At 39.6% G+C, this 24,022-nt stretch overlaps 1 protein-coding gene across 12 annotated transcripts in view; it reads right to left on the reverse strand.

The window, feature by feature from the left end:
- The window catches only part of GIT2 (GIT ArfGAP 2), a 58,896-nt gene that overhangs the window by 29,876 nt on the left and 4,998 nt on the right, over positions 1 to 24,022 (reverse strand). For 10 of the 12 annotated variants that reach the window (XR_010318595.1, XM_023559407.2, XM_010598897.3 and 7 more), the window contains exons 3-12: positions 22,394 to 22,506; positions 21,691 to 21,796; positions 20,095 to 20,181; positions 19,856 to 19,986; positions 17,080 to 17,174; positions 12,777 to 12,822; positions 11,639 to 11,690; positions 7,575 to 7,647; positions 7,225 to 7,322; positions 6,047 to 6,158 (exon numbers count right to left, since the gene is read on the reverse strand). Coding sequence is in view for 11 of the 12 variants with exons in the window: in XM_023559407.2 (XP_023415175.1) it covers positions 6,047 to 6,158; positions 7,225 to 7,322; positions 7,575 to 7,647; positions 11,639 to 11,690; positions 12,777 to 12,822; positions 17,080 to 17,174; positions 19,856 to 19,986; positions 20,095 to 20,181; positions 21,691 to 21,796; positions 22,394 to 22,506 (913 nt within the window). In the remaining variant the exon portion in view is untranslated. The remainder of the gene's footprint in view (positions 1 to 6,046; positions 6,159 to 7,224; positions 7,323 to 7,574; positions 7,648 to 11,638; positions 11,691 to 12,776; positions 12,823 to 17,079; positions 17,175 to 19,855; positions 19,987 to 20,094; positions 20,182 to 21,690; positions 21,797 to 22,393; positions 22,507 to 24,022) is intronic. The other 2 variants (XM_010598898.3, XM_010598895.3) reach the window with 1 other exon arrangement.

The raw sequence follows: 24,022 nt of genomic DNA on the forward strand, positions 1-24,022 counted from the left end.
GTCAACGATAAAAAAAATCAGTTGCATTTCTATACACCAGCAATGAGGAACCTGAAAGGGAACTTAGGGAAACAATTCCATTTACAATAGCATCTGCGAGAATAAAATACCTATGGCTAGATCTAACCAGGGACACGAAGGACTTATACAATGAAAACGATAAAACACTGCTGGAAGAAGTTAAAGAACACGTAAATAAATGGAAAGATATTACATGTTCATGAATTGAAAGACTTAACATTGTTAAGATGTCAATACCACCCAAAGCAATCTAGATTCAAAGCAATTCTGAACAAAATTCCAACAGCCTTCTTTATGGAAACAGAAAAAAACCAACCCTCAACTTTGCATGGAATGGCAAGAGACCCCGAACAGCTAAAGCAATGTTGAAAGAGAAGAATGAAGTAGGAGGACACATACGTCTTGATTTTAAAACATATTATACAGCTACAGTAATCAAAACAGCCTGGTACTGGCATAGCAATAGACACACAGACCAATGGAACAGAATTGAGAGTCCAGAAATAAACCCACACGTCTATAGTCAACTGATTTTTGACAAGGGTGCTAAGTCCATTTGATGGGAAAAGAAGAGCCTCTTCAATAAATGGTGCTGGGAAAATTGGATTTCTACATGCGAAAGAATGAAACAGGATCCATGTCTCATACTACACACAAAAACAAGTTAAAAAAGGTTAAGGACTTAAGGACCTAAGTGTGCAAACTAAAACCATAAAATTATTAGAAGAAAAAGCAGTGGCAATGCTGTCAGGTCTAGCTTTTAATAATGGGCTAACATACCAACAAAAGCACAAACAGCAAAGGACAAAATAAATAAATAGGACCTCATAAAAATTAAAAAGACTTTACCAAAAAAGTGAAAAGATAAGCTACCAACTGGGAGAATATCTTCAGAAACCCTGTATCCAACAAGAATCTAATAACCAAAGTATATAAAACTTCAACAACCTAAAAACAAAAAGACAAATAACCCAACCATAAAACTGGCAAAGGACTTGACAGATATTTCACCAAAGAGGACATTCAGATGGTCCCCAAACATGAAAAGATGCTCAGCATAATTAGCCATCAGAGAGATGCAAATCCAAATCACACTGAGATACGATTTCACTCCCATTAGGATGGCTAAGATAAAAAAAATAGAAAACAACCAATGCTGGCAAGGATGTGGAGAAATTGGAACCCTCACCCACTGCTGGTGGGAATGCAAAATGGTATAGCTGTTGTGGAGAAGTGTGGCGGTTCCTTAGAACTACCAAATGACCCAGAAATTCTACTCCTAGGTATACGCCCAAAAGACTTGAAAGCAGAGACTCCAAAAGAGACTTGTACACCACTAGACTAAAGCAAAAGCAGAGAAGTTTCCTGAATAAACTGAACGCTTCGAAGGCCACCGTAGCAGGGATGGGGGTGTGGGAACCATGGTTTCAGGGGACATCTAGGTCAACTGGCATAATAAAATCTATTAAGAAAACATTCTGCACCCCACTTCGGGGGGTGGCATCTGTGGTCTTAAACGCTAGCAAGAGGCCATCTGAGATGCATAAATTGGTCTCAACCCACCTGGAGCAAAGGAGAATGAAGAACATCAAACACACAAGGTAATTATGAGCCCAAGAGACAGAAAGAGCCACATAAGTCAGAGACCACATCAGCCTGAGACCAGAAGAACTAGATGGTGCTTGGCTACAACCGATGACTTCCCTGATAGGGAACACAACAGAGAACCCCGGAGGCAGCAGGAGAGCATAGGGATGCAGACCTCAAATTCTCATAAAAAGACCAGACTTAATGGTCTCACTGAGACTAGAAGGACCCTGGAGGTCATGGTCCCTAGACCTTCTCTTAGCCCAAGACAGGAACCATTCCCAAAGCCAACTCTTTGGACATGGATTCGACTGGACTATACGACAGAAAATGATACTGGTGAGGAATGAGCTTCTTAGATCAGGTAGACACATGAGATTATGTGGGCAGCTCCTATCTGGAGGGGAGATGAGAGGGTGGGGGGGGCCAGCAGCTGGCCGAGTGGTTACGAAAATAGAGTGGAGAGTAGGGGTATGCTGTCTCATGGGGGGGAGCAACTGGGAGTATATAGCATGGTGTATATAAATTTTTGTATGAGAGACTGACTTGATTTGTAAACTTTCACTTAAAGCACAGTAAAAACCAAATAATAGTTAAGCTTAACTAGTGAAAAATGTGTGCCTTTTAAGAAGATTCTAGATAGGATCAAATTGACAAGAGCACTGGGAAGATTAGATAGGAACCTTAGGAGGCAACGACTTTAAGTTAGTGGGGTAGGAACAACTCAGAAAAGGAAAGTGAGAATGGTTGCACAGCTCAAAGAACGCAGTCAATGTCACTGAACTCTACATGCAGAAACTGCTAAATTGGTGTGTGTTTTCCTGAGTATATTCTCAACAACAACAAAAAATAATAAGATAAATTATAGAAAAACAACAACAACAACAAAATACCACAATGAGCTTCTACTTCACACCCACTAGGATAGCTACTATTAGAAAAAAAGAAAATAACAATTGTTGGTCAGGGTATAGTGAAATTGGAACCCTCCTGAATTGCTGGTGGGAATGTAAAATGGTGCAGCTGTTGCAGAAACAATTTGGAAGTTCCTCAAAAAGTTAAACATAGAATTATCATAAGACCCAACAATTCCACTCTTAGGCATATATCCAGAAGACTTGAAAACAGGGTCACAAAACAGATACTTACATAGTGATATTCACTGCAGCACTATTTATAATAGCCAAAAGGTGGAAACAACTCAAAAGTGTCCATCAACAGATGAACAGATAAATAAAATGTGGTATATAAACACAACAGACTACTACTCAATCATAAAGAGAAATGAAGTTCTTATACATACTAAGACATGCATGAACCTTGAAAACATTATGCTAAGTGATGTCAGACATAAAAGGACAAATAACATATGATTCTTCTTACATGAAATATCTAGAATAGGCAAATGAACAGCCAAAAGTTTATTAATGATTGCCAGGAGCTGGGAGGAGGGGAGAAATGGGAGTTATTGCTGAAGGGTGCTGAGTTTCTGTTTGGGATGGTGAAAAATTTGGAAATTGACAGGGGTGATGGCTGGAAAACAGGATGAATGTTAATTAATGGCAATGAACTGTACACTTAAAAATGGTTAAAATGGATTTTTTTTGTATATTTTTTACTGGAATAAAATTAAAATAAAACAAAATCAGAGCAATACAGGAATAGCAGAAAAAGTTATCAAGCAGATGGACAGCCTACTACAAGCTGCCTAGAGATTTCAGCATCCCTCTACCTGTCAAATGTGCACATACTCGGGAGAAGATTTAAGAAACAGCTGCTCACATTAAGGTGACAGGTTCCCAAGTTTCAATCATTCAAAGAGAAATAGCGCAGCTCCAAATCATGGAAATAAAACTATAACTAATGTAAGATAAACTGTAACTCAGTTACAATGGTAACTTGTTTACAAGGTAAGTGGCAAGTCAAAAAGAAGTCCTCATGGCACAGTGGTTAAAGCGCTCGGCTGCTAACAGACAGGCCAGCAGTTTGAACCCACCCACCAGCTGCTCCTTGGGAGAATGATGTGGCAGTCTGCTTCTGTAAAGATTTACAACCTTGGAAACCCTATGAGGCCATTCCACTTGGTTCTAAAGGGTCACTATGAATCAGAATCGACTTGAGAGCAATGTATTTTTGGTTTGGTGGCAAGTCAAAGCAGAAAGGTGGTTGCCAAAGTGGAGCCTCAGAGGGAGATGACCAAAGAACAAGCACAATGGCATTTAGTCACTGAATCCCAATGGAAGAGAGAGAGACAGGAGAATGAAGCAGTGGACACACTCAGGCCTGTTATTACCCGCTGCTGTCAGATCAATTCTGACTCAAAGCAACCCTACAGGACATAATAGAACTGCCTCATAGGGTTTCCGAGGCTGTAAATCTTTACAGAAGACAACTGTCACACCTTTCTCCTGCAGAGTGGCTGGTGAGTTCAAACCGCCGACCTTTCAGTTAGCAATCGAGCACTTAACCACTGCACCATCAAGGTTCCTTGCCTGCTATTAGGAAGGTGTATATTCCATAAGGGAGCAGGGATGATTCTATAGACTCCAACACACTCTGAATAAAAGATTTTACAAATGATTCAAGTCTATCCAATTTCTTTCAGGCAACTCAAGCCAATCTCTGACTTCTTTTTCTTTCTTTTTTAAGTCATATTTTAATTTTACTGTGTTTTCAGTGAGAGTTTACAGCCAATCTCTGATTTTTTATCTTGTTTCCCAGGTATATCGATGGGTGATGCTCGGGTGATAGCTTATGGTTACTTAAAAGGAACAGATCTTACTTTAGTTTTTAAAATTGATATTTAAAATACACATAAACATTCTGATTACAGAAGTAATACAGATTCAATAGAGAATATTTGAAAACTAATGAATAAGGACCATAAACCAATCACTCCGCCATTGTTAACATGTTGGTCTCTTTCCTTCCAGTCTTTATTCTAAGCATATATATGCATGCTTACACTTACACGTGCCATACTCATGCGTACATATGTATCTTTGCCTTAGAAAATTGGGATGATACTAAACCTTTAAAAATGTTTATCGAATGCTCTGGAAAAAAAAAAAAGTCTGCATCCCAAACCTACTGCTGTTGAGTCGATTTTGACTCATAGCGACCCTATAGGGCAGAGAACTGCCCCCACAGGGTTTCCAAGACTGTAATTCTTTATGGAAGCTGACTGCCACATCCTTCTCCTACACAGCGGCTGGTGGGTTCAAACCACTGACCTTTCAGTTGGCAGCCAAGCGCTTAACCACTGTGCCACCAGGGCTCGATATCTTCATACCAGTCACATATGTGACTAATTGTCCCTCTATTATTAGTTAGTTGTTTCCTAATGTTTTCATTGCTATATATGACATACATACAACATATGCATCCAAGGATTATTTCCTTTTAATTTCTAGAAATGGAACTACCAGAATCAGAATATGCACATTTTGAGTCTTCAAATTTATGCAAGGACCCTTACCACTGCACCTTCACCAAAATTTAAATCTGTAAAGATCTAAATACTCCAAGTTGTCAGTTTGTCAGTTAATGATGACCCTCTCTGGGGAATGGGATGCTGAACTTAGTTAATGGGAAATTTAACTTTTATGGTACATATTCCTTGACCAGTCCCTGGAGAAGGACATCAAGCTTGGTGAAGTTGAAGGTCAGTGAAAGAGAGGAAGGCCCTCAAGTAGATGGACTGACAGAGTGGCTGCAACAATGGGCTCAAACACAGCAATGACATTGAGGATGGCGCAGGACCAGACAGCGTTTAGTTCTGTTGTACATAGGGTCCCTATGAGTGAGAACTGACTCGGACACGTAACACACTTCTTGTTTAAATACTTTACCGTAAAAAATGTATTATTTCTATAAGCAGGAGAAAACCAACAAGGATACAGTTAATTGGGGTACGGAGGAAGTGTGTCCCTAAGCATGGAGACAGGACCCTGAGCTACTGAGCTAGACCAAGTAATGGCACCTCTGAAATAGGTACTGCTTTCCTTACAATTATAAACCACAATAATTCTCATTTTAAAGTTTATAATAACAGATTTTAAGCATTTAGAACTTAGTTTTGTAAGTAACAGCAAGTGGGATGCAACGTTAATCAACATAGTTAATTTTCTTATGTCTTCTCAAAAGTAAGTCAGACTTCTGAGTTAATTTCAAGATGCAAGTTTATAGGGAAAATAAGTGACCCAAGAGGAAAAAAAAATATTCCCTTGCATTTAAAATTTGAATAACAATAACTTGAAAATATTTTACATTCACCAGGGTTCAGAGAGGTATATTTTTAGTCACAACGTATTGCCAGTAAAACTTATAGGATGTGAAGTAAGCTGTTGATTACTGCCTTAATTAAAGTATAACTTTAACACCCATGATAAGTTTAGAAGGCCAAAAAAGCAAACACATACAGACTTGAAATAGTTACCTTTTGAACTAGAGAGAGGACTGCCCTGCTGTCTCCTCTTGGCATCACTGAGAATGTCAATAACCAGCGTGGCAAATTCATGGGCATTAAACCGAGCTAATTTCTGTCTGCCCTAAGGATGAGAAAATAATTGGAAATATTTCCAATGTTAAAGATACAAATATGTATATATTTTCACACAAAACTGATCACATCATTGCTAGAATTCTGCCAAGACCTTCCAGCATGCTTAAAATATAATCAATCTCAGCCATAATTAAATCAAATGGTCACATTTTCCATGCTAACAGTTTAAAACCATTTACACAAGAGAATTTCATAACATTTAGGTTCTCACAATGCACATTTATTTTTGTGAACAAAAAACGGTTCTATTTACTGCTTTTCTTCTAATATCAATTCGGTTTTTAAGTAGACCCCAAAAACCCATCCCATTAAGTAGACCCAGCTATGAAAAATTAATTTGGGGAGAAACTGCAAAATTTCAAGATAAACAATGTTTACCCATCGTTATATATAGTCATTAATCAATAAAAATTAAAATGCCTGATTTATGCAACTTTTCTCCTCTTGGTGGTGGTTTAGGTTGTTCTAATCGATTCGACGGCACTGGGTACTGGGTTAATGTTCTATTATTACATACACAGTGTTTTGGTGAAAATCATTGTGTATAAATCTTTTAATTTTTTATTATTTGATTAGAATACATTTCCATGTGAAAGAATGTACTTAAGTTTGAGAATTCTGAAACTGATCAATGAATTGCTTTTTGAAGTTTGCAGCAATTTAAACACTTACTGCAGTGTGAGAAAGGCCATCTTGCCATGTCCTTACCAGCTGGGAGTATCCTTTTATTGTACATTTTATTAATTTGATGGATCACAGTTTCATTAATGTCTTTAGGTTGCTTTCTTGGATTACTAATGAGGTTAAACATTTCTTCACATTTGTAAGCCATTTGGATTTCTTCTGTGAATTGCTTTATATAATTTCCTAGTCATCTATTTACATCTACTGGTTTTCTTATCCATTTGTGAGTTGCATGTGTGATACATGTAGGATATTAACACCTTATCAATCAAAAAACTTAAGCTACCTTCCCTGGAAAAATAAAATCCCACCGTATCAGTCATTTCCCAAATACTACTACGAGATACTTTTCAAACTGAGACACTTGCCTGGTTTCGTGTTGATGAGTACTCAGGGTTGACCGGAAGGAAGGGAACCACGGTCGTCTCGGTTACCAGCGTGCTGTGGTTTTGAGTGGCAAGCCAGACTAGCCAGAGGAAAGAGCCAGAGATAGAATCTCATCACAACTGGTGTGCCACTGCTGCTCTGGGAGCCACGGCTCACGCTTTACTAGGGAGACTTGGGGGAGCACACTCTGAAGCCAACATACACAAAGGTAAATGTCGAGGCACGAGTTATCAGGACAGGAGAAACTGGGCAAGGCAAACACTGAAGCTGGCGGCTTGTCGCCACCCACTGATAGCAGAAGCTTACAAGATTAAGCCACACGTTAAGTCACCTGCATCGGTCTCTCGCCTGTCAACTTCGTCGTACACGTCCATCGCAAGTTCTTCAAACAAATGATTACTTAGCTGAAAGTAAAAAATATCAGGAACACAAGGGACAAAGATTAACACTATATATATATATATATACCCGCTGCCATCGAGCCGATTCCGACTCATAGCGACTTTATGGGACAGAGTAGAACTGCCCTGTAGAGTTTCCAAGGAGCGGCTGGGGGATTCAAACTGCCGATCTCTTGGTTAGCAGCAGTAGCACTTAACCACTATGCCACCAGGGTTTCCAGATTAACACTAACTAGAGGGGCCTTAATTGCCCTTTTATCTCCAATGTCTTACTCAAAGCAAGTGCTTATTAGCAAATACCCACTGTTAAAAGGGCAGACACTAAAATTTCCAAATAGTACAGATCTTCTAGAAATTGCCTCCCACAGCAGCCTTGTTACTTTCTGATACAGACATGGTTGTTGCTATTAAAAGATGTGAGATGTGCACAGTGCATAATTTCAAAAGTAAGTTCTAGTTCTCTACTCTTCACATGATATTACCCTTTCAGTTTCCTCTTCTACGCTTGAGAGCACTTACCAGTTCCCCAAACACAAGGGATCCTAAACACTTGGTAGGGTAAAGAAACCAAAACATCCCATGTTGAGAGGATTACAATGTGCCATTGAACAAAAACATTACCCAGGCCTCAGTTAACTTTCCCTGCTACCTTCCTTGCTAGCAGTCTTCCATTCCCCGAAAGAACTAAGCTGACCCAATGAAGCACAGGCCGTGTGATGAACGCGCTGTGCAGAGTCAGCTAACCAATCAATCACCACACAGACAGAAGTGTCTAGTGGAGGCAGTGAGGATGGGTAAGACAATCAAGGTCTTCCTCAACTCAGACCAGGTGAAGACCCTGGGAGGGAGGACTCAGCCCTCCCTGCACTTTTTCTTTCATAAAATGCACCCTGCCACTGATAGCTGTCACTATTTAATCAGCTGTTTCCCTGCTCTGTGAGGGCAGACTCTGTGTTTGTTACCTTTCCTACTGTGTTCCTCACACACAAACAGGACAGGGCATTTAGGAGGTACTCAATAAACAGCCACTCATGGACTGACCAGGAGGTAGCATTTTATGCAGTGCTTTAAAATGCTGGCTATAAAGACCTCATCCAAACCCAAACCTGTTGCTGTCGAGTCAATTCTGACTCATAGTTACCCTATAAGACAGAGTACAACTGCCCCATTAGGGTTTCCAAGGAGCAGCTGATGGATTCGAATTGCTGACCTTTTGGTTAGTAGCCGTAGCTCTTAACCACTGGGCCAGCAGGACTCCAAAAAAACCTCACAGGAACACATTAAAAGGGGTACAATACACTGTTGGGTTAAAAAAAAAAAAAAAAAGAAGGAAAAAGAAAAAACAGGATATAAAATTCTATAATTATGGTAAAGTTTCAGTTTAAAAATGATATGCATGTGAAACAAGAACTGGAAGAAATACATCAAAATACAGAGTCTGAATCAATTAAGGGTATAGTGATGGAGAATGCTTCCCCCTTCTCTATTTTCCAAATTTTCTCTAATCTGGTTATACCACATTTATAATTAAAAATAAACACTAAGAGCCTACTGCTGGTTAAGATGATGGAGGTCTGGAAACCTGACCCTGCTTTATAAACATACAGTCTCTTTCCTCTAAGGGGGCTACAAGCTAGTGTTATTGTTACTAACAACAACTATAATGGCTAATACTGATTGCTTACATCCAGGCACTATGTTAACATCATCATATTTAATACAACACCCCTATAAAGACCACAACTACTTCATCCCATTTTGCAGACAAGGAATTGAGGCACAGAACTTAGCAGGTTGCCTAAAGTCACAAAGCTAGTAAGTGATGAACCTGAGATCCACATTTAAGTCTCTCAAAACATTAACATTTACTGATTCAAGGAAGACATTAATTTTTGTTATATTCCTCTCAGCTTTTTATCAGGAAGGAAGGAACCAAAGGATAAACACTAACCTAGCGCTGCTAAGAGTGGTCACCTATTGGAAGGGGACCACGGGGTGGTGGTCAATACGTAATAACGGCAGCTAACCATTACCACGCAGTAGTGATGTGCAACCCCTGCTATATCGTTATCTCCTTTTTCTAGAAGAGAACACCAAGGCACAGACAGGCTAAGGAGCTTGGCAGAGCCGAGATCTGGACCCAACCAATCTGACCCAGAGCCCAAGTTCTTGAGTGCTGCACTAAATTTGGAACCCTGGTGGGGCAATGGTTAAGAACTTTGCTGGTAACCAAAAGGTCGGCAGTTGGAACCCACCAACCACTCCTTGGAAGCCCTACGGGGCAGTTCTACTCTGTCCTGTAGGGTTACTATGAGTTGGAATTAACTTGATGGCAACAGGTTCAGTTTTTTTTTTTTTTGGTACTAAACTTTGTTCCAGATTTTATTTAGTGCCTCCTATTACAGACATAATCCTGGCTTTCGTGAAACTTACAGCCTAGTAAATATAGAGTTGCCAAAGGAAATAATACAAATTTGCTCTCATATTACTTAAATAATTACAAAGAAATTATTTGGAGTCAGTGCTATCTGACTCCAAAGCTTAATCATCTTACTATACCAAATCCAAACCCGTTGCTGTCGAGTCAATGCTGACTCATAGCAACCCTATAAGACAGGGCAGAACCGCCCCATAGAGTTTCCACGGAGTGCCTGGTGGATTCGTACTGCCAACCTTTAGGTTAGCAGCCATAGCACTTAACCACTACGCCACCAGGGTTTCCCATCTTACTATACAGACTCCTTAACTGAAGAAAGGCAATAAAACACACAGACACATGAAACTGTAGATATAGAACACAGGGACACCAAACAAATTGCATAAAACACATTTATTTCATATTACAGTTAAATACTAGTGAAGGACAAATTCATTTAGTATGATATTTAATACTTAATATTATATGAAGTTCAAGTAAAGGTGAAAACGGAAGTGAAGGGGAAGTCATAAATTAGGCAAGCTGCAATTTCGGAGTTAGGCTTTGGGAAAATTTCAGCTACTTGAATGATAAAAGGCTAGAAACCAGGAAACGGATCGCTACAGGCAAAAGAGGATTCCTGAAAGAGGACTTGAACATGGGAGCTAATGGTCTCATGGAGTGCTAAACGATAAAGAAATACTTACACACACACAGACACACACACAGATACAATGGGAACCAGACGGGAAGTAGGGCAAAATCTGAAAGACTAGAGTTGAATGATGCCCTTACAGGTTACGAAGTTAAGAATCTTAGTTCTGATCCAGAGAGCAATGAGAACAGCTAGGAGTGTAATCTGGTGGTTGAAATGGATGGTGAGGTATCCTGGTGAGCCTTTGTTTGAGAGGACTAAACAAGGAGAAATCGTTTCCAGAGAAGCAGATTTCTCAGGTCCCTGACTAAGGCTGAGGTAGACAGGCTGGAAGAAATACCCCAAAGGAAGTGAGGCTGTGACCTGCTGAGGTGGGCAAACTCTGAGCACGTACCCTGGGGCAGAACCACTTGCTTTTAAAATCCTAAATTTTAAAAACTCAGATGAATGGCATGGGATATGCGAGTCAGTTAAAACTGCTGCTCGGTCCCAAAATGGCAGCAAGTAAATCTGATTCTCACCGTTGCTGCACCAACTTTTAGCGTTTTCTGCCATCCTATGCGGCCAGAGGAAGTGATCCCAAAGAAGTGTCACATTAAGTCACTGACATTGGGAAAAACTAGAGAACTCTCATCAGGACAAACAACTTCCTAACGCCAAAGGCACTGCCTTCACTTTTAAAATGACACAGAGAACAATGGCATTATTTGAAGCGAAGTCAATGAATGAGACACACAAAGCTTAATAGTACTCTCCATCTTCATCCCAACATACCTAAACGGTCTGCTTCTGAATGAATGACATCTAACAGTACGAAACAAAGTCAGCCATCTGACGTAAGAGGTAACTTGGATGGAGAACAGGAATTAGAAGGATACAGGGGTTCCCACACTGGATTTTCACTAGTAAAGAGAGATACTCACAGACTGAAGTTTCTTCTTAGCAGCTTTTGCCAACTCAGACAAATCCAGGCTGCTAAGAAAATGTACAAAACTAATGAGCAAACAAATAAAACCAGTTTCTTGCGCGTAAGCTCTGTAGAAGATTAAGACATGCCCCCAAAATCAAGATATTAATTACAGTTCACGGATATTGTCAGAGCCAAGAATACTACAGCCCAGTAGAGGTCAGTGCAGAATCGCTGGGCAGAATAACTTGGTGAAAGTAACTCCTTCTGGAAACACCATAAATTACATAACATGGTTAAGGAAACAAAAATCATGTACTAATTATAAGACAAAAACTACTGCCAAGGAAATCTCCAGACTCTTACAACTTTTAAAGTATATGAAAAAGCACGCTAGACAAAAACATGAAAAGGTCAGAATGTGAAAAACCAGAATGGCAAGATTACATCTAGGAGAGCAGGCGATTGTCTCATAAACTCTCGGGAGTATTTGTGAAAAGGGGGCTGGCTAAATAAGGGTTCAAGGGTCATTCCTGCGGCTACGAGCTCATCTGATATTTTAAACCAGGGGTTGGCAAATGACGTTCCACTCTTTATTCAGCCCGTGAGCGAAGAATAGTTTTTACATTTTTAAATGGTTGGGAAAAAAAACTTCATGACACATGAAAATTATATGAAATTCAAATTTCAAGTGTCCTGAAATAAAAATTTATTGGAATACAGGCATGCCCATTCATTCACATATTGTCCACAGATGCATTCAAACTAGTGCAGCAGAGCTGAATAGCAGCAGCAGAGGCTGTATGGAGGAAAAATTTGCCGACCTCTGTTATAAACAAAGGATGTAATTGCTTATAATACAGAAATATTCTGCGAATATAATCTATAGATACACTATACTGTCACAACTGGCTAAAACAGTGACAATTATCACTGACTCCAGCTTTCTTTTTAGCAAACTTGTAACCTGTGCTCTTTTAAACTTAAAGTTTTATATGGTAGTTTACTTACAGCCGTCTTATTTCCAAATTGTATAGCCATAAAAGAGAAAAATGTACGGGCTTTGTTAAACACAAAATACAATACACTTAACTACTATACAACCAAGGAAATATTAGAAAGAAAAAATTAATTGGTATTTCAATTAGCCTTACCTGTCTGCCATTTGAGGTATTATAAAGTGCTGCCCATTTTTGTGATCTGAAACAGAAAACAAACCAAAGTTTTGTTCATAAAAATATCAGTAAGATCCATAAAGGCACCACCACCACCACTATTTTCTCCATTTATGCTTTACAATTAGCATTTTTTCGTAATTATGAACTGGAGTGATGGTCAGAAGTTGCCATTTAATCAGACTGGCTATAAACTCCCAAGCAGCTGGCCCGTTCCAAGGGTCCCGTCCCTGTTTTCTTCTGGAACAAAGGTTCGGACATGCTTAAGCAGAAACCCTATGCTAAATCCTTATGTTTAGTTTATTCCCAGTATAAATTGATGATCTTCAGCCATGGCAAGAACTTTTAGGAAGGTGAAATCACTCAGAGAAAGTTTCCCTCAGTACTCTGTGTGAGATGGTAAAGCTCTGTGGAGGTTTTGTGGCCTGAATTAATCAACTAGTATAAAACCTTCTGCAGTCAGGACTGGGGCAGTAGGCCTTTGCAGAACCAAGCACGGGCTCCATCTTTTACAGTGCTTACTGACCTGGTCCTAATCTAGCTTCAGGAGGATATTCTGTTCATGATCCCATGCATAAAGCCACTATAAACGTCCACATACGGGTCTGCTGGCTCATACGGTAAGTGTACAATTAAATTTGTACAAAACTGACAAACTTTTTTCCAGAGTAGCTACGTCATTTTGCATTCCACCAGACAATGTGAGAGAAGTACAGCTGCTCTGCATCTTCCCCAGCATTTGGCATTGTCAGCTTTTGTATTTTTATTTTAGTCATACTAACGCATATGTGATGGTATCTCATTGTGGTTTTAATTTACATTTCCCTAATGGCTAATGATATTGAGCATCTCTTCATCTGTATATAGACTTTGTACAGTTTTTACTGGGTTGTGTTATAGACTGAATTATGTTCCCCCAAAACATGTGTTGCAAATCCTAACCTCTGTGCCTGTGGTTATGATCTCATTTGGGAATGGGTTGTTTTTTATGTTAAGAGGCAGGATTAGTGTAGGGTGTATCTTCAGTCAATCTCTTTTGAAATATAAAAGAGATTAAAACCAGGAAGCCAGCAAGCAGAAATGGGAAAGAGAGATGCGAAGACACATGGAGATCTATAAGGAACCAGGAAGCCGAAGCTGAAAAGGACCTTCCTCCAGGGCTGACAGAGAGAAGAGAGCCCTTGCCTGCAGCCAGCGCTCTGAATTCAGGCTTTCAGCCTCCTCAACTGTGAGAAAATAAATTTCTGTTTATTAAAGCCATCCACTTGTATTTCTGTAAGTGCAGCACTAGAGAACTAATACAGGATGTTTTCTTACTGTCGAGTTTTGAGAGTTCTTTAAATATTCTGAATATCCTTTGCTGGATATGTGATTTCCAAATATTTTCTTCCAGTCTGTGGCTTGTCTTTTCATTATTTAACAGCACCTTTCACAGAGTAAAAGCTTTTAATTTTGAGAAGTTCAATTTTATAAATATCTTCTTTTGTGGATTTTATTGTCATATATAAGAGCTCTACTTAATCGAAGGTCACAAAGACTTTTCTCCTATTTTTTGTTTTAGAAGTTTTATAGTCTTAGGTTTTTTACATTTATGACTCGTTATCATACTAGTTTTAGGTGCCGTTCAGTTGGTTTCGACTCATAGTGACTCTATGGACAGTAGAATGAAACACTGCCCAGTCCTGCACCATCCTCACAATCGTTACTATGTTTGAGCCCATTGTTACATCCACTGGATCAATCCATCTCGTTGAGGGTCTTCCTCTTTTTCACTCACTCACTACTTTACCAAGCATGATGTCCTCCTCCAATGACCGGTCCCTCCTGATAACATGGCCAAAGTACGTGAGATGAGGTCTCACCGTCCACCCTTCTAAGGAACATTCTGGTTGTATTTCTTGCTATACAGATTTGTTGGTTTTTCCAGCAGTCTGTGATATATCCAACATTCTTCACCTACACCATAATTTAAAGGTGTCAATTCTTCTCCAGTCTTGCTTATCATTGCCCAGCTTTCGCATATATATGAAGTGACTGAAAACACCATGGCTTGGGTTAGGTGCACCTTAGTCCTTAAAGTGACACTTTTGCTTTTTAACACTTTAAAGAGGTCTTTTGCAGCAGATCTCCCCAATATAATGCGTCATTTGATTTCCTGAACTGCTGCTTCCACGGCTGTTGATGATGGATCCAAATAAAATGAAATCCTGGACAACTTCAATCTTTTTTTCACAGATTGTGATGTTACTTATTGACCTGTTGTGAGTATTTCTGTTTTCTTTATGTTGAGGTGTACTCCATATTGAAGGCTGTAGCTTTGATCTTCACCAATAAATGCTTCAGGTCCTCTGCACTTTCAGCAAGCAAGGTTGTCTGCTGCATAATGTGGATGTTCACTGCTAGTCTATAGAAATACGATTGATTTTTGGTTGTCAACCTTACATCCTGCAGCCTTGCTAAATTCACTTTATTAGTTCTAGGAAATTTTTGGAGCGTCTTTGGGATTTTCTACATATAAATCAAGCAATCTATAAATAGAAACATTTGATTTCTTTCTTTTCAATCTGCACTTTTTTATTTTTCTTGCCGATGGCACTGGTCAAGACTTTCAGTGCAGCGTTGAATAGGAAACCCTGGTGGCATAATGGTTAAGAGCTAAGGCTGCTAACCAAAAGGTCAGCAGTTCTACTCTGCCATATAGTGTCGCTATGAGTTGGAATTGATGGCAAAGGGTTTGGTTTTTTTTTTTTTTGGTTGAATAGGAATGGTGAGAGTGTATGTCCTAACCTTGTTCCTGATCTTAGGAGAAAACCATTCAGTCTTTCATCATTAAGGATGATGTTAGCTGTGGGTTTCTAGAAACATCCTTTATCCGATGAAGGAAGTCCCTTCTAGTCCTATCTGCTTAGAATTTTAAACATGAATGGCCACTGAATTTTTTAAAATGCTTTTTCTGCATCAGTTGATATGATCATATAATTTTTCTTTTTTAGTCTGTGTTATGGGTTGACGGGTTTGGGTTGGGATGGGTTGAACTGTGTCCCCAAAAAATGTGTTATAAATCCTAATCCCTATATCCGTGGTTATAATCCCATTTTGGAATGGGTTTGTTATGTTAATGAGCAGCATTCAGTGCAGGGCCTGTCCTGAGTCAATCTCTTTTGAGATACAAAAGGAACACATTAAGCAAGCTGAGATGGGGGAAGATAGGTGCCAAGGCACAGGAAGACGCATAACAACAATTGTGAGGATGGAGCAGGACAGACAGCGTTTCCTTCTGTTGCATGTAGCGTCACTGTGGGTCGGAACCAACTCAAGGGTACCTAACAACAACAAGCTGTGAGAAAATAAATTTCTGTTCATTAAAGCCAACCACTGTGGCATTTCTGTTATAGCAGCACTATATAACTAAGACAACATGTTAATGTGATGGATTATAAGAACTGGTTTTCAAATGTTGAATCAGTCTTGCATACCTGGGATAAAACCCACTTGGCTACGTTGTATTATTCATTTTATACAGTTTTGGCTTCAATGTGCTAATATTTTGTTGAGTCCTTTACTGTACAACGGGAGTGGAGAATCAGTATGGATATTCTATAGCAGTGACTGGCAAACTTTTTCTGTAAAGGGACAGATAGTAAATATTTTCAGCTTCATGGTCATTCGATTTCAGTTGAAACTACTCAACAGTTGAAACTACTCAACTCTGTCACCGTAGTGAGAAAGCAGCCATAGATCATATGTAAATGAATGCATATGGCTATCCTGTAATAAAACTTTATTTATAAAAACAGGAGAGGGGCTGGATTTGGCTCATGGACAATAGTTTCCAATCCATGTTCTACATCACAGATAACAAAATTGGCTAATGGTAAAGTACAATTTTGGACTTTTTTCCATTCCTTAGAAGCCAGAATTCTTCAAATAACCACAAAAGTTATTGCTTCGCTTTTCCACTCCTAGTCCCATTCCGCTCAATTATGGTGGTGCACATTCAATTTTGGTTCAATTATGTTTTCTTGATCCTTGAAACAGTCACTTCTCTACAGCTAAATAAACTTTTAAAAACTAAAAATCCAAGGAGATTTGACCAACTTTATAATTTTTACATACAACTGACAATTCTGCAGTTACTTTATCATTTGAAATAAAAACCCTTTTTCACAATTTTCTCGACAATGTGTGAAAGCAAAGCAGGTCTTAAAAAACACTGTCTCAACTTATTTTTCCAGAGACTTACTAACTGGAGGTAGAAAGAGGTTGTTATTCTTTCACTCACCTGGTTTCCTGCCACAGAGATAGAAGGCTAGTCTGTCAGTCAGCTCATACTGTATTTCTACAAGGCGTTCTGCCAGTTCGTGGTGCCCTCCTTGCCTACCAAAAGAAAACAAAGTATCACTTATGTTGCTCACCATTCAATGGCTTTAGAATATAAAAGTACAAAGATGACTCGAAGGCACCTGAGCCGTTTATGCAACATGACTTCGTACAACGATCAGCCTTCTTGTGTGAGTACATAGTCAAGGTCTGCTTTGATTTCCACCTTTATAAACTTTTTCACAATTTGAACTACCCTACTTTTTTATTAGGGCCCTGGTGGCACAGTGGTTAAGCGTCTGGCTGCTAATCAAAAGGTTAATTAACTTCTTTACTAATTTATAAAACAGAGTATTCAATAAAGAATTCAAGGATTCATGAGAGAGAGAATAACTTCGTGCAATGAGATGAGAAGATAAAATTAATAATTGGTCTAGAGTAAGGTTCTCAAAAATTAATTCAAGTGCTTCAAAAAATATACAAATGGTCCAGGCCCCAAGCTTAGAAATTCTGAATCCGTAAGGATGGGATGGGGCCTAGGCATCAGCATTTTGAAGAAGGGCCTTCCACCCGATGATTCTGATGCAGCCAGTCTGACTCTGGGTGAGAGGGTGTCAATTCAGGGAGAGGAAGACCAACCTAATGCACACTTCAGAACACCTGTAGCTACTTACCTTCAATTTCCATAATGGAAAATCTACGTTTACCTTTCTTCATTCATGAAATAAATACTTAAGCTGCTTAAAATCCCGTTAGTAACAAAGCATATAAATGAATTATTACCTTGAAGGACTATAATATGCAAGGTATACAGGAGGAAATTCCAAAGTGAGTGATAATAAGTATAATTTGCTTAAAAGATCAAGTTTAGTTTCAGCCAGTTTCTCTTCCCATCATTTAAGGCATTACAAAATATCCTCCAACCCACAAAACTTCCTTCAATGTTTGAAGACGTCAATCTTTTTTTCCTCATTTCTTAACATCTGTGAAACCAGGAAGTACCCTACAACTGATAACTGATGGTACACCATAATACCATCGGTCCAGGTTTTTTCTTAGTAGTTTATAAAATAATAATAAATCATACCATTGATGGACTCTTAAATCTGATAATGTCATGTATTCATCCATACCCAGCATCCTTAGCTCTTACTATGCCCAGACACACTCTCCTCTAGCCAGTTAAGTCTCCTGCTGTGCTGAACATGCCCTGCCCATCCCTACCTCCAAATCTTGACCCATGCCTTACTACCTCCTTCATCAACCCAAATCCAACTCATTCATCCAAGACTGCTGAAGAAATTTCGTAATGATTTGTACCACAGTGAAGAAGCCCTATAAATACCTTTTAAGACCAATTACCCATTTTGGCAATGAATCCCACAGTATCTTGCCTGATTGAATTCTTTTATGCCTTTATGAATCATGTTTTCCAAGAGACAGTAAATTCTAGGAGGGCAGAGTTTGGTCACTTCACCCATTTTCTCCTCTGCAGAGCAGACTGAGTAGCACTTCCAAATTAACAGAGTTAATTTGGGAAAAGAAGAAAAGATGATCCATTCTCAATCTCACTTAGAAGATACCCTAGTCTAGCCTACAGACTTATTTATTTAGTCAACATTTGGTAGTTAAAATTTTCAAAAAACAACAAATTTACAGCATTTGACATTGAGCACCCAAATGTCTGCCACCTGACAGCTACATTTAACATTTTACTACACATGCTTCCACAGGGTTTCCAAGGAGCGCCTGGTGGATTCGAACTGGCGACTTTTTGGTCAGCAGCCAAACTCTTAACCACTAGACCACCAGGGTTTCCTCAAACCCTAGTGGTGTAGCAGTTAAGTGCTACAGCTGCTAACCAAGAGGTCGGCAGTTCGAATCCGCCAGGTGCTCCTTGGAAACTCTATGGGGCAGTTCTACTCAGTCCTACAGGGTCGCTATGAGTTGGAATTGACTCAACGGCAGTGGATTGGGATTTATTTATTTTACATATGCTTAGTCGCTATCTATCTATACAGATTTATTTTTAAATTCACACAATGAAGAAGACTATCAAAAAATTGAAGGGTGGGTTCTGCAACTCTTGGTACTTGATCTGGACTCTGATTATGGCTCAAATACCACCATGCTACTACGAATGTCAAGTAAACGATCGGAGGAGCAGTGGTGGCACAGTGGTTGAGTGCTTGGCTGCTAATTGAAAGGTTGTGTCTTTGAACTCACCAACCACTCTCTAGGAGAAAGATGTGGCAGTTACTTCCATAAAGATCACAACCTTAGAAACGTTATGGGGCTGTTCTACTCTGTCCTATAGGGCCACTAGGAGTCAAAACCGACTCGACAGCAACGGGTAAGAGACTGGAAGCTGAGTATTGAAAACCCAAACCAAGGCTGTTGCGATGGAGTCGGTTTTGACTCACAGCAGCCCCGCAGGACAGAGAACTGCCCTACAGGGCTTTCAAGGAGCAGCTGATGGATCTGAACAGCAGCCGAGCTCTTAACCACTGTGCCACCGGGGCTCCAGAAGATGAACACACTAGTTTATAATTCTACTTTTTCCTGATTTTGCCAGGCTCAGCTGATATGTGTTTGTAATGTCTTCATCTGCAGAATAACAGAACGTAAATCTTTAAAGGGGTTAAATGCTAATCATACGGAGTTAGCTATTTAACAATGAATCATGCCAACATAAAGAATCCCAAAGGAGAGAAGCGATAAGAATCTAGATCTCTTACCTTGCATAATCAACAGGAGTTTTCCCACTAGAATCTTGTGTGCCTGGGTCTGCCCCATACACTGCCAATAATTCAGCCTGTAAAATCTGCCCTGCTTTGGAGGCAACGTGGAGTGGGGTGTTTCCTTTTTCCTGAGAATCATTAATAAAACGTAGACAAAAAGCAAATTAACTAAAGGCTACATGAACACAACTAATTTTGTTTCAGTTTAATATCTGAATCAATCCATGCTTTCTTACAGGGTGAAAAAAGTTGGCTTGTGCTCCTAAAGATAACAGCCTCAAACAGGTTTCAAGATTCCCTGTTCTCACGCTTGAATGGAGTTGCTGAAAGACACACAAATAGAAAAGAATATTTGTTTAAAAGCACAAAGAATGATGTATTAGAGCAGCCAGCAGATCCTTTTAATACAAGTTTCACTAGTACTAAATCATCTTTCTTTGGCTCAGTAAGGTGGATGAAACAGTTCCTTGGGCTATAAGGCGAGGTCAGGCCCATTTTACTGACAAGGAAATTAGGGCTATGATGCTGACAGGCCCAAATGCATGTCTTGTCCAAGTGGCACAGCCAAAACTTGAGAAAGAGGCAGTATGAAGAGGTGGTTGAACATGGCTCTGAAGACTGATAGACCTGATTTCAAACCTTGACCCTTTCAAGCTCTGTGGCCCTGAAAAAGCTCTTGACGCTCTCTGAGCCTCAGTTTCCTTATCACTTAAATGGAGATAATAAAGCCACCTATCTACAGAGTTTGGTTTATCCATAAGGTCATTATGAAGGTCAGTGATATAATACAATGAAGTGCCTAGTGCTAAGTTTGGTACATAAAGGCTCAACGACTACAGCTACTATTAGGATGAGTTGTCGGGTTTCAGATTCTACACTGCATAAGCCACAGGGCTCTGCCTGATGCCACGTCCTCTCCACAGCACGAATCTTGGCTTGTATACAATGCTTTAGTGAAGTTTTCGGGGTGGGAAACAGGCCTGTGGTACCTCAAATTCTGTACTATCACAGAACAGCTCTTACACATTCAGAAAATGAGCTGCATTCCTTCCAGTCTAACCTAGAAATTATCCAAAATGCAGTAACAGCTCATCTACTCTAACATCTGTACCCGAGTCTTCCCAATTAATGAAAGTCACAATTACACGCATGTCCATGTAGAATTTAGAAGTCTGAATTTGAGTGCCTGAACTTTATGTGAGCACTTGCCAAAGGCAGTGCTTTGAAAATAAAGATGTACATTTCTTGCAGCACCTCTAAAAAATGTGCTAAAGCCCACAGAAAGAAAACCCAGATACTCATTTTACAAGTATCAGAAGCCACTGCATCTAAACTACAGCTTTGAGTCACACCTTGCTTTCTGAAGATCCTACTCACTACACAATGGAGAAGCATGAAGATGTTAGCTCTCCTCCTTTGGTGCTTTTTCTGGTCCTTACTAAAAGCAAATAATTAGTAAGAAACAAATAATTGTCCGACAAACTTTCTAGTCCCCTCTAGAAACAAGCTCTGAGATGGTTCCTATTTCAAAGGTAAACAAACAAAAAACACGTAGAAATATAATTTTAAAAATATATCCGAAAAACACAAATAGTTTTCTGGGTACGTATCTTTCCCTTCTGCCCTTGTACCTCAATTAACATGAATCACTGCCATTTGAATTAAGATTAAAGATGAAACCAACTGCAAAAAAAAGGCTGTTACTAATGATTTAGTGTACAGAAATGAGTTTTTTTCTTTTCTTCCTTTTTAAAGCTTCCCCCGCCCCCCGCCAACAAAAGAGTAAGCTAATTCACCCAGCCCTCTCAGGGATTTTAAAAGGTGCAACCCACCTTACTAAGATCTTTGGCCGTCACGCTATCATCGTCCCGGCAGGGCAAGCGGTGGACAAATGCTAACATCTGATACTTGGCTCTGATGAATTCTGCTTTATTGGGACTGGTTCAAAACAAAAAAGAAAACAGTTCACTTGCAGTTCAGATCCGACATTCCTCATTCTTTACACTATAGAAAGAAGAGGAAGTGACCCACATCCCCCACAAAAATCAAACGAACAATGCTGAGGTAAGTTTTAGCGCTGTTTTAGGCCTAGGGTCTAAAAACATACATTAGTCATTATAATGACCAGTCATTAGAATACCTGCTTTTTATAGCCTCTTTCTTCTCTCTGTAATTTCCTTAATTGACCCAGCAAACTTGTGAGGAAGAGGCATTTAGCCCTATCTCCTAGGTGAGGCATCATGCAGACTGGTGCCCAGAACCTAGATTTCTGGTCTGATTGCCTCTTGTCTGAGCAACAGCCTCCAAACCTTTGGCTCAAACTGGAGAAACTATTCAATTGTGCTGGGTAACTGTGCAAAAGAGATGATCCCGCCCGCTTCCGTGGGCATTTCTAACAGCAAAGAACGCAATGCACACTTGGGGTCACCACCTCCTGTGCTGCCCTTGTGGATGCCGGTCAAAAATAGCGTCACTCCTTTCAGTGGGCCCCATTTGTTACGAAGAAATAAAAGTATTTATAAACATGCCACTCACTGTACTTTATCCTGTGGATTAGCTTTACGTCTTCCGCTCATAATAGAGGCAGGGTCCAGCAAAGAATGCTCCCATATAGAATTAGCACCGTTATTATACAAGGTTTCAACCATCTAAAACCAAGCAGTATGAAAATAGTATTTTAATTGCCTTCCACAAATATTCAATGGTAATCAGTGACTGAACTGGGAAAACAAAACCCTGCCACCAACACTAGCATGACTTGGATATCACTCACATCACTGTTTCGTGATTATGGAATTAGAAAGAACTTGAATGCAACATTCAGGTTTGACCAGTAGGAGAGCGAAATACCCAAGTGGGTTTGACTGAAAGGTTAGAGGTTGGAACCCACCAGCTGCAGCAGGGGAGAAAGATGTGGCAGCGTGTTTCCACAAAGATCTACAGCCTTGGAAACCACATGAGGCAGTTCTACTCTGCCCTCTGTGGTTGCTGTCTATCGGAATTGACTCCAAGGCAGAGAGGTTTTGTTTTTTTCTTTTAAATAGATTACCAAGGAGGGTATTTTGCCACTTTAGGGCAGTGTTTCCTAAGCATAAGCATTCAAATATTATTTTCAAGGTTCTCAACAACCCATGTACCATGTATACTATTCACTTAGTATTTTTCTTTACTCACTTTTTAGACTTCTACTAGCATTTAGGAAGCCCTGGTGGTGTAGTAGTTAAGTGCTATGGCTGCTAACCAAAGGGTCGGCAGTTCGAATCCACCAGGGGCTCCTTGGAAACTGTACGGGGCAGTTCTACCTTGTCCTGTAGTTGGGTCGCTATGAGTCAGAATCAACTCAACAGCAATGGGGGTGTGTGTGTGTACCAGCAATTACGGTTTGCTGTGCTAGTTGTGTTTTTCTTACACACATTAGTATCAAGCAACTCTTAAAATAAATATTTGAGTATTACCTACATCTGTTTTGAGTACCACTGGTGGCTCATGTACCATACTCTGGGAATTGTTGCTTTAGGGGTAACCTTGGCATTTTAAACTACTCATCTCTGGACTTTATTCAGATCCTATAATATAATCTGGCTTTGTAAACACAGACCGGAGAGCAGTAAACACTCTTTCACATAAGAATGAATTGTTAGAAACTTCTAATCAAAAGCTGTTAATAAACCGTATCTCCCAATTTCATTTCAAAGCATGACTTCTGACATGGCATCCTAGCCCCATCTGGTTTTTACATTAGTGGGACTATTTTCACATTGGAGATCCAAACCCACTTATTCTGGTCCCTTGGTTCATATGGACAAGTTTAAGGGACAAATTGTGTAGAGGCCATAAATTTGGTAAAACGTGTACTCAAGACAAATGAAAGCAAAACACATGCTTAATTCTGAGTTTCAGTAGAACTTAAAGAATGTGTACTCCAAAATAGAAGTACAGGTGACACTCCATTGGACCCTCAATAAAACAAAAAGCCCACTTAACACTTAGCAGAGTATTAGGCACTCGGTCAAAACACGTTAACTTAATTTGGTCTCTGACTAGTAACAAGAATTTTAAGAAAACTTAAATCGATGTTTAATAAATTTCTGAAGAATCTCAGCTCATGCTTCTATCAGGGCAGAAAAAAGTTGTAAGAATGTCAGAAGGTACTCAGGAAAAAGT

The sequence above is a fragment of the Loxodonta africana genome, chromosome 19, assembly GCF_030014295.1.
Source record: "Loxodonta africana isolate mLoxAfr1 chromosome 19, mLoxAfr1.hap2, whole genome shotgun sequence".
NCBI lineage: Eukaryota > Metazoa > Chordata > Mammalia > Proboscidea > Elephantidae > Loxodonta > Loxodonta africana.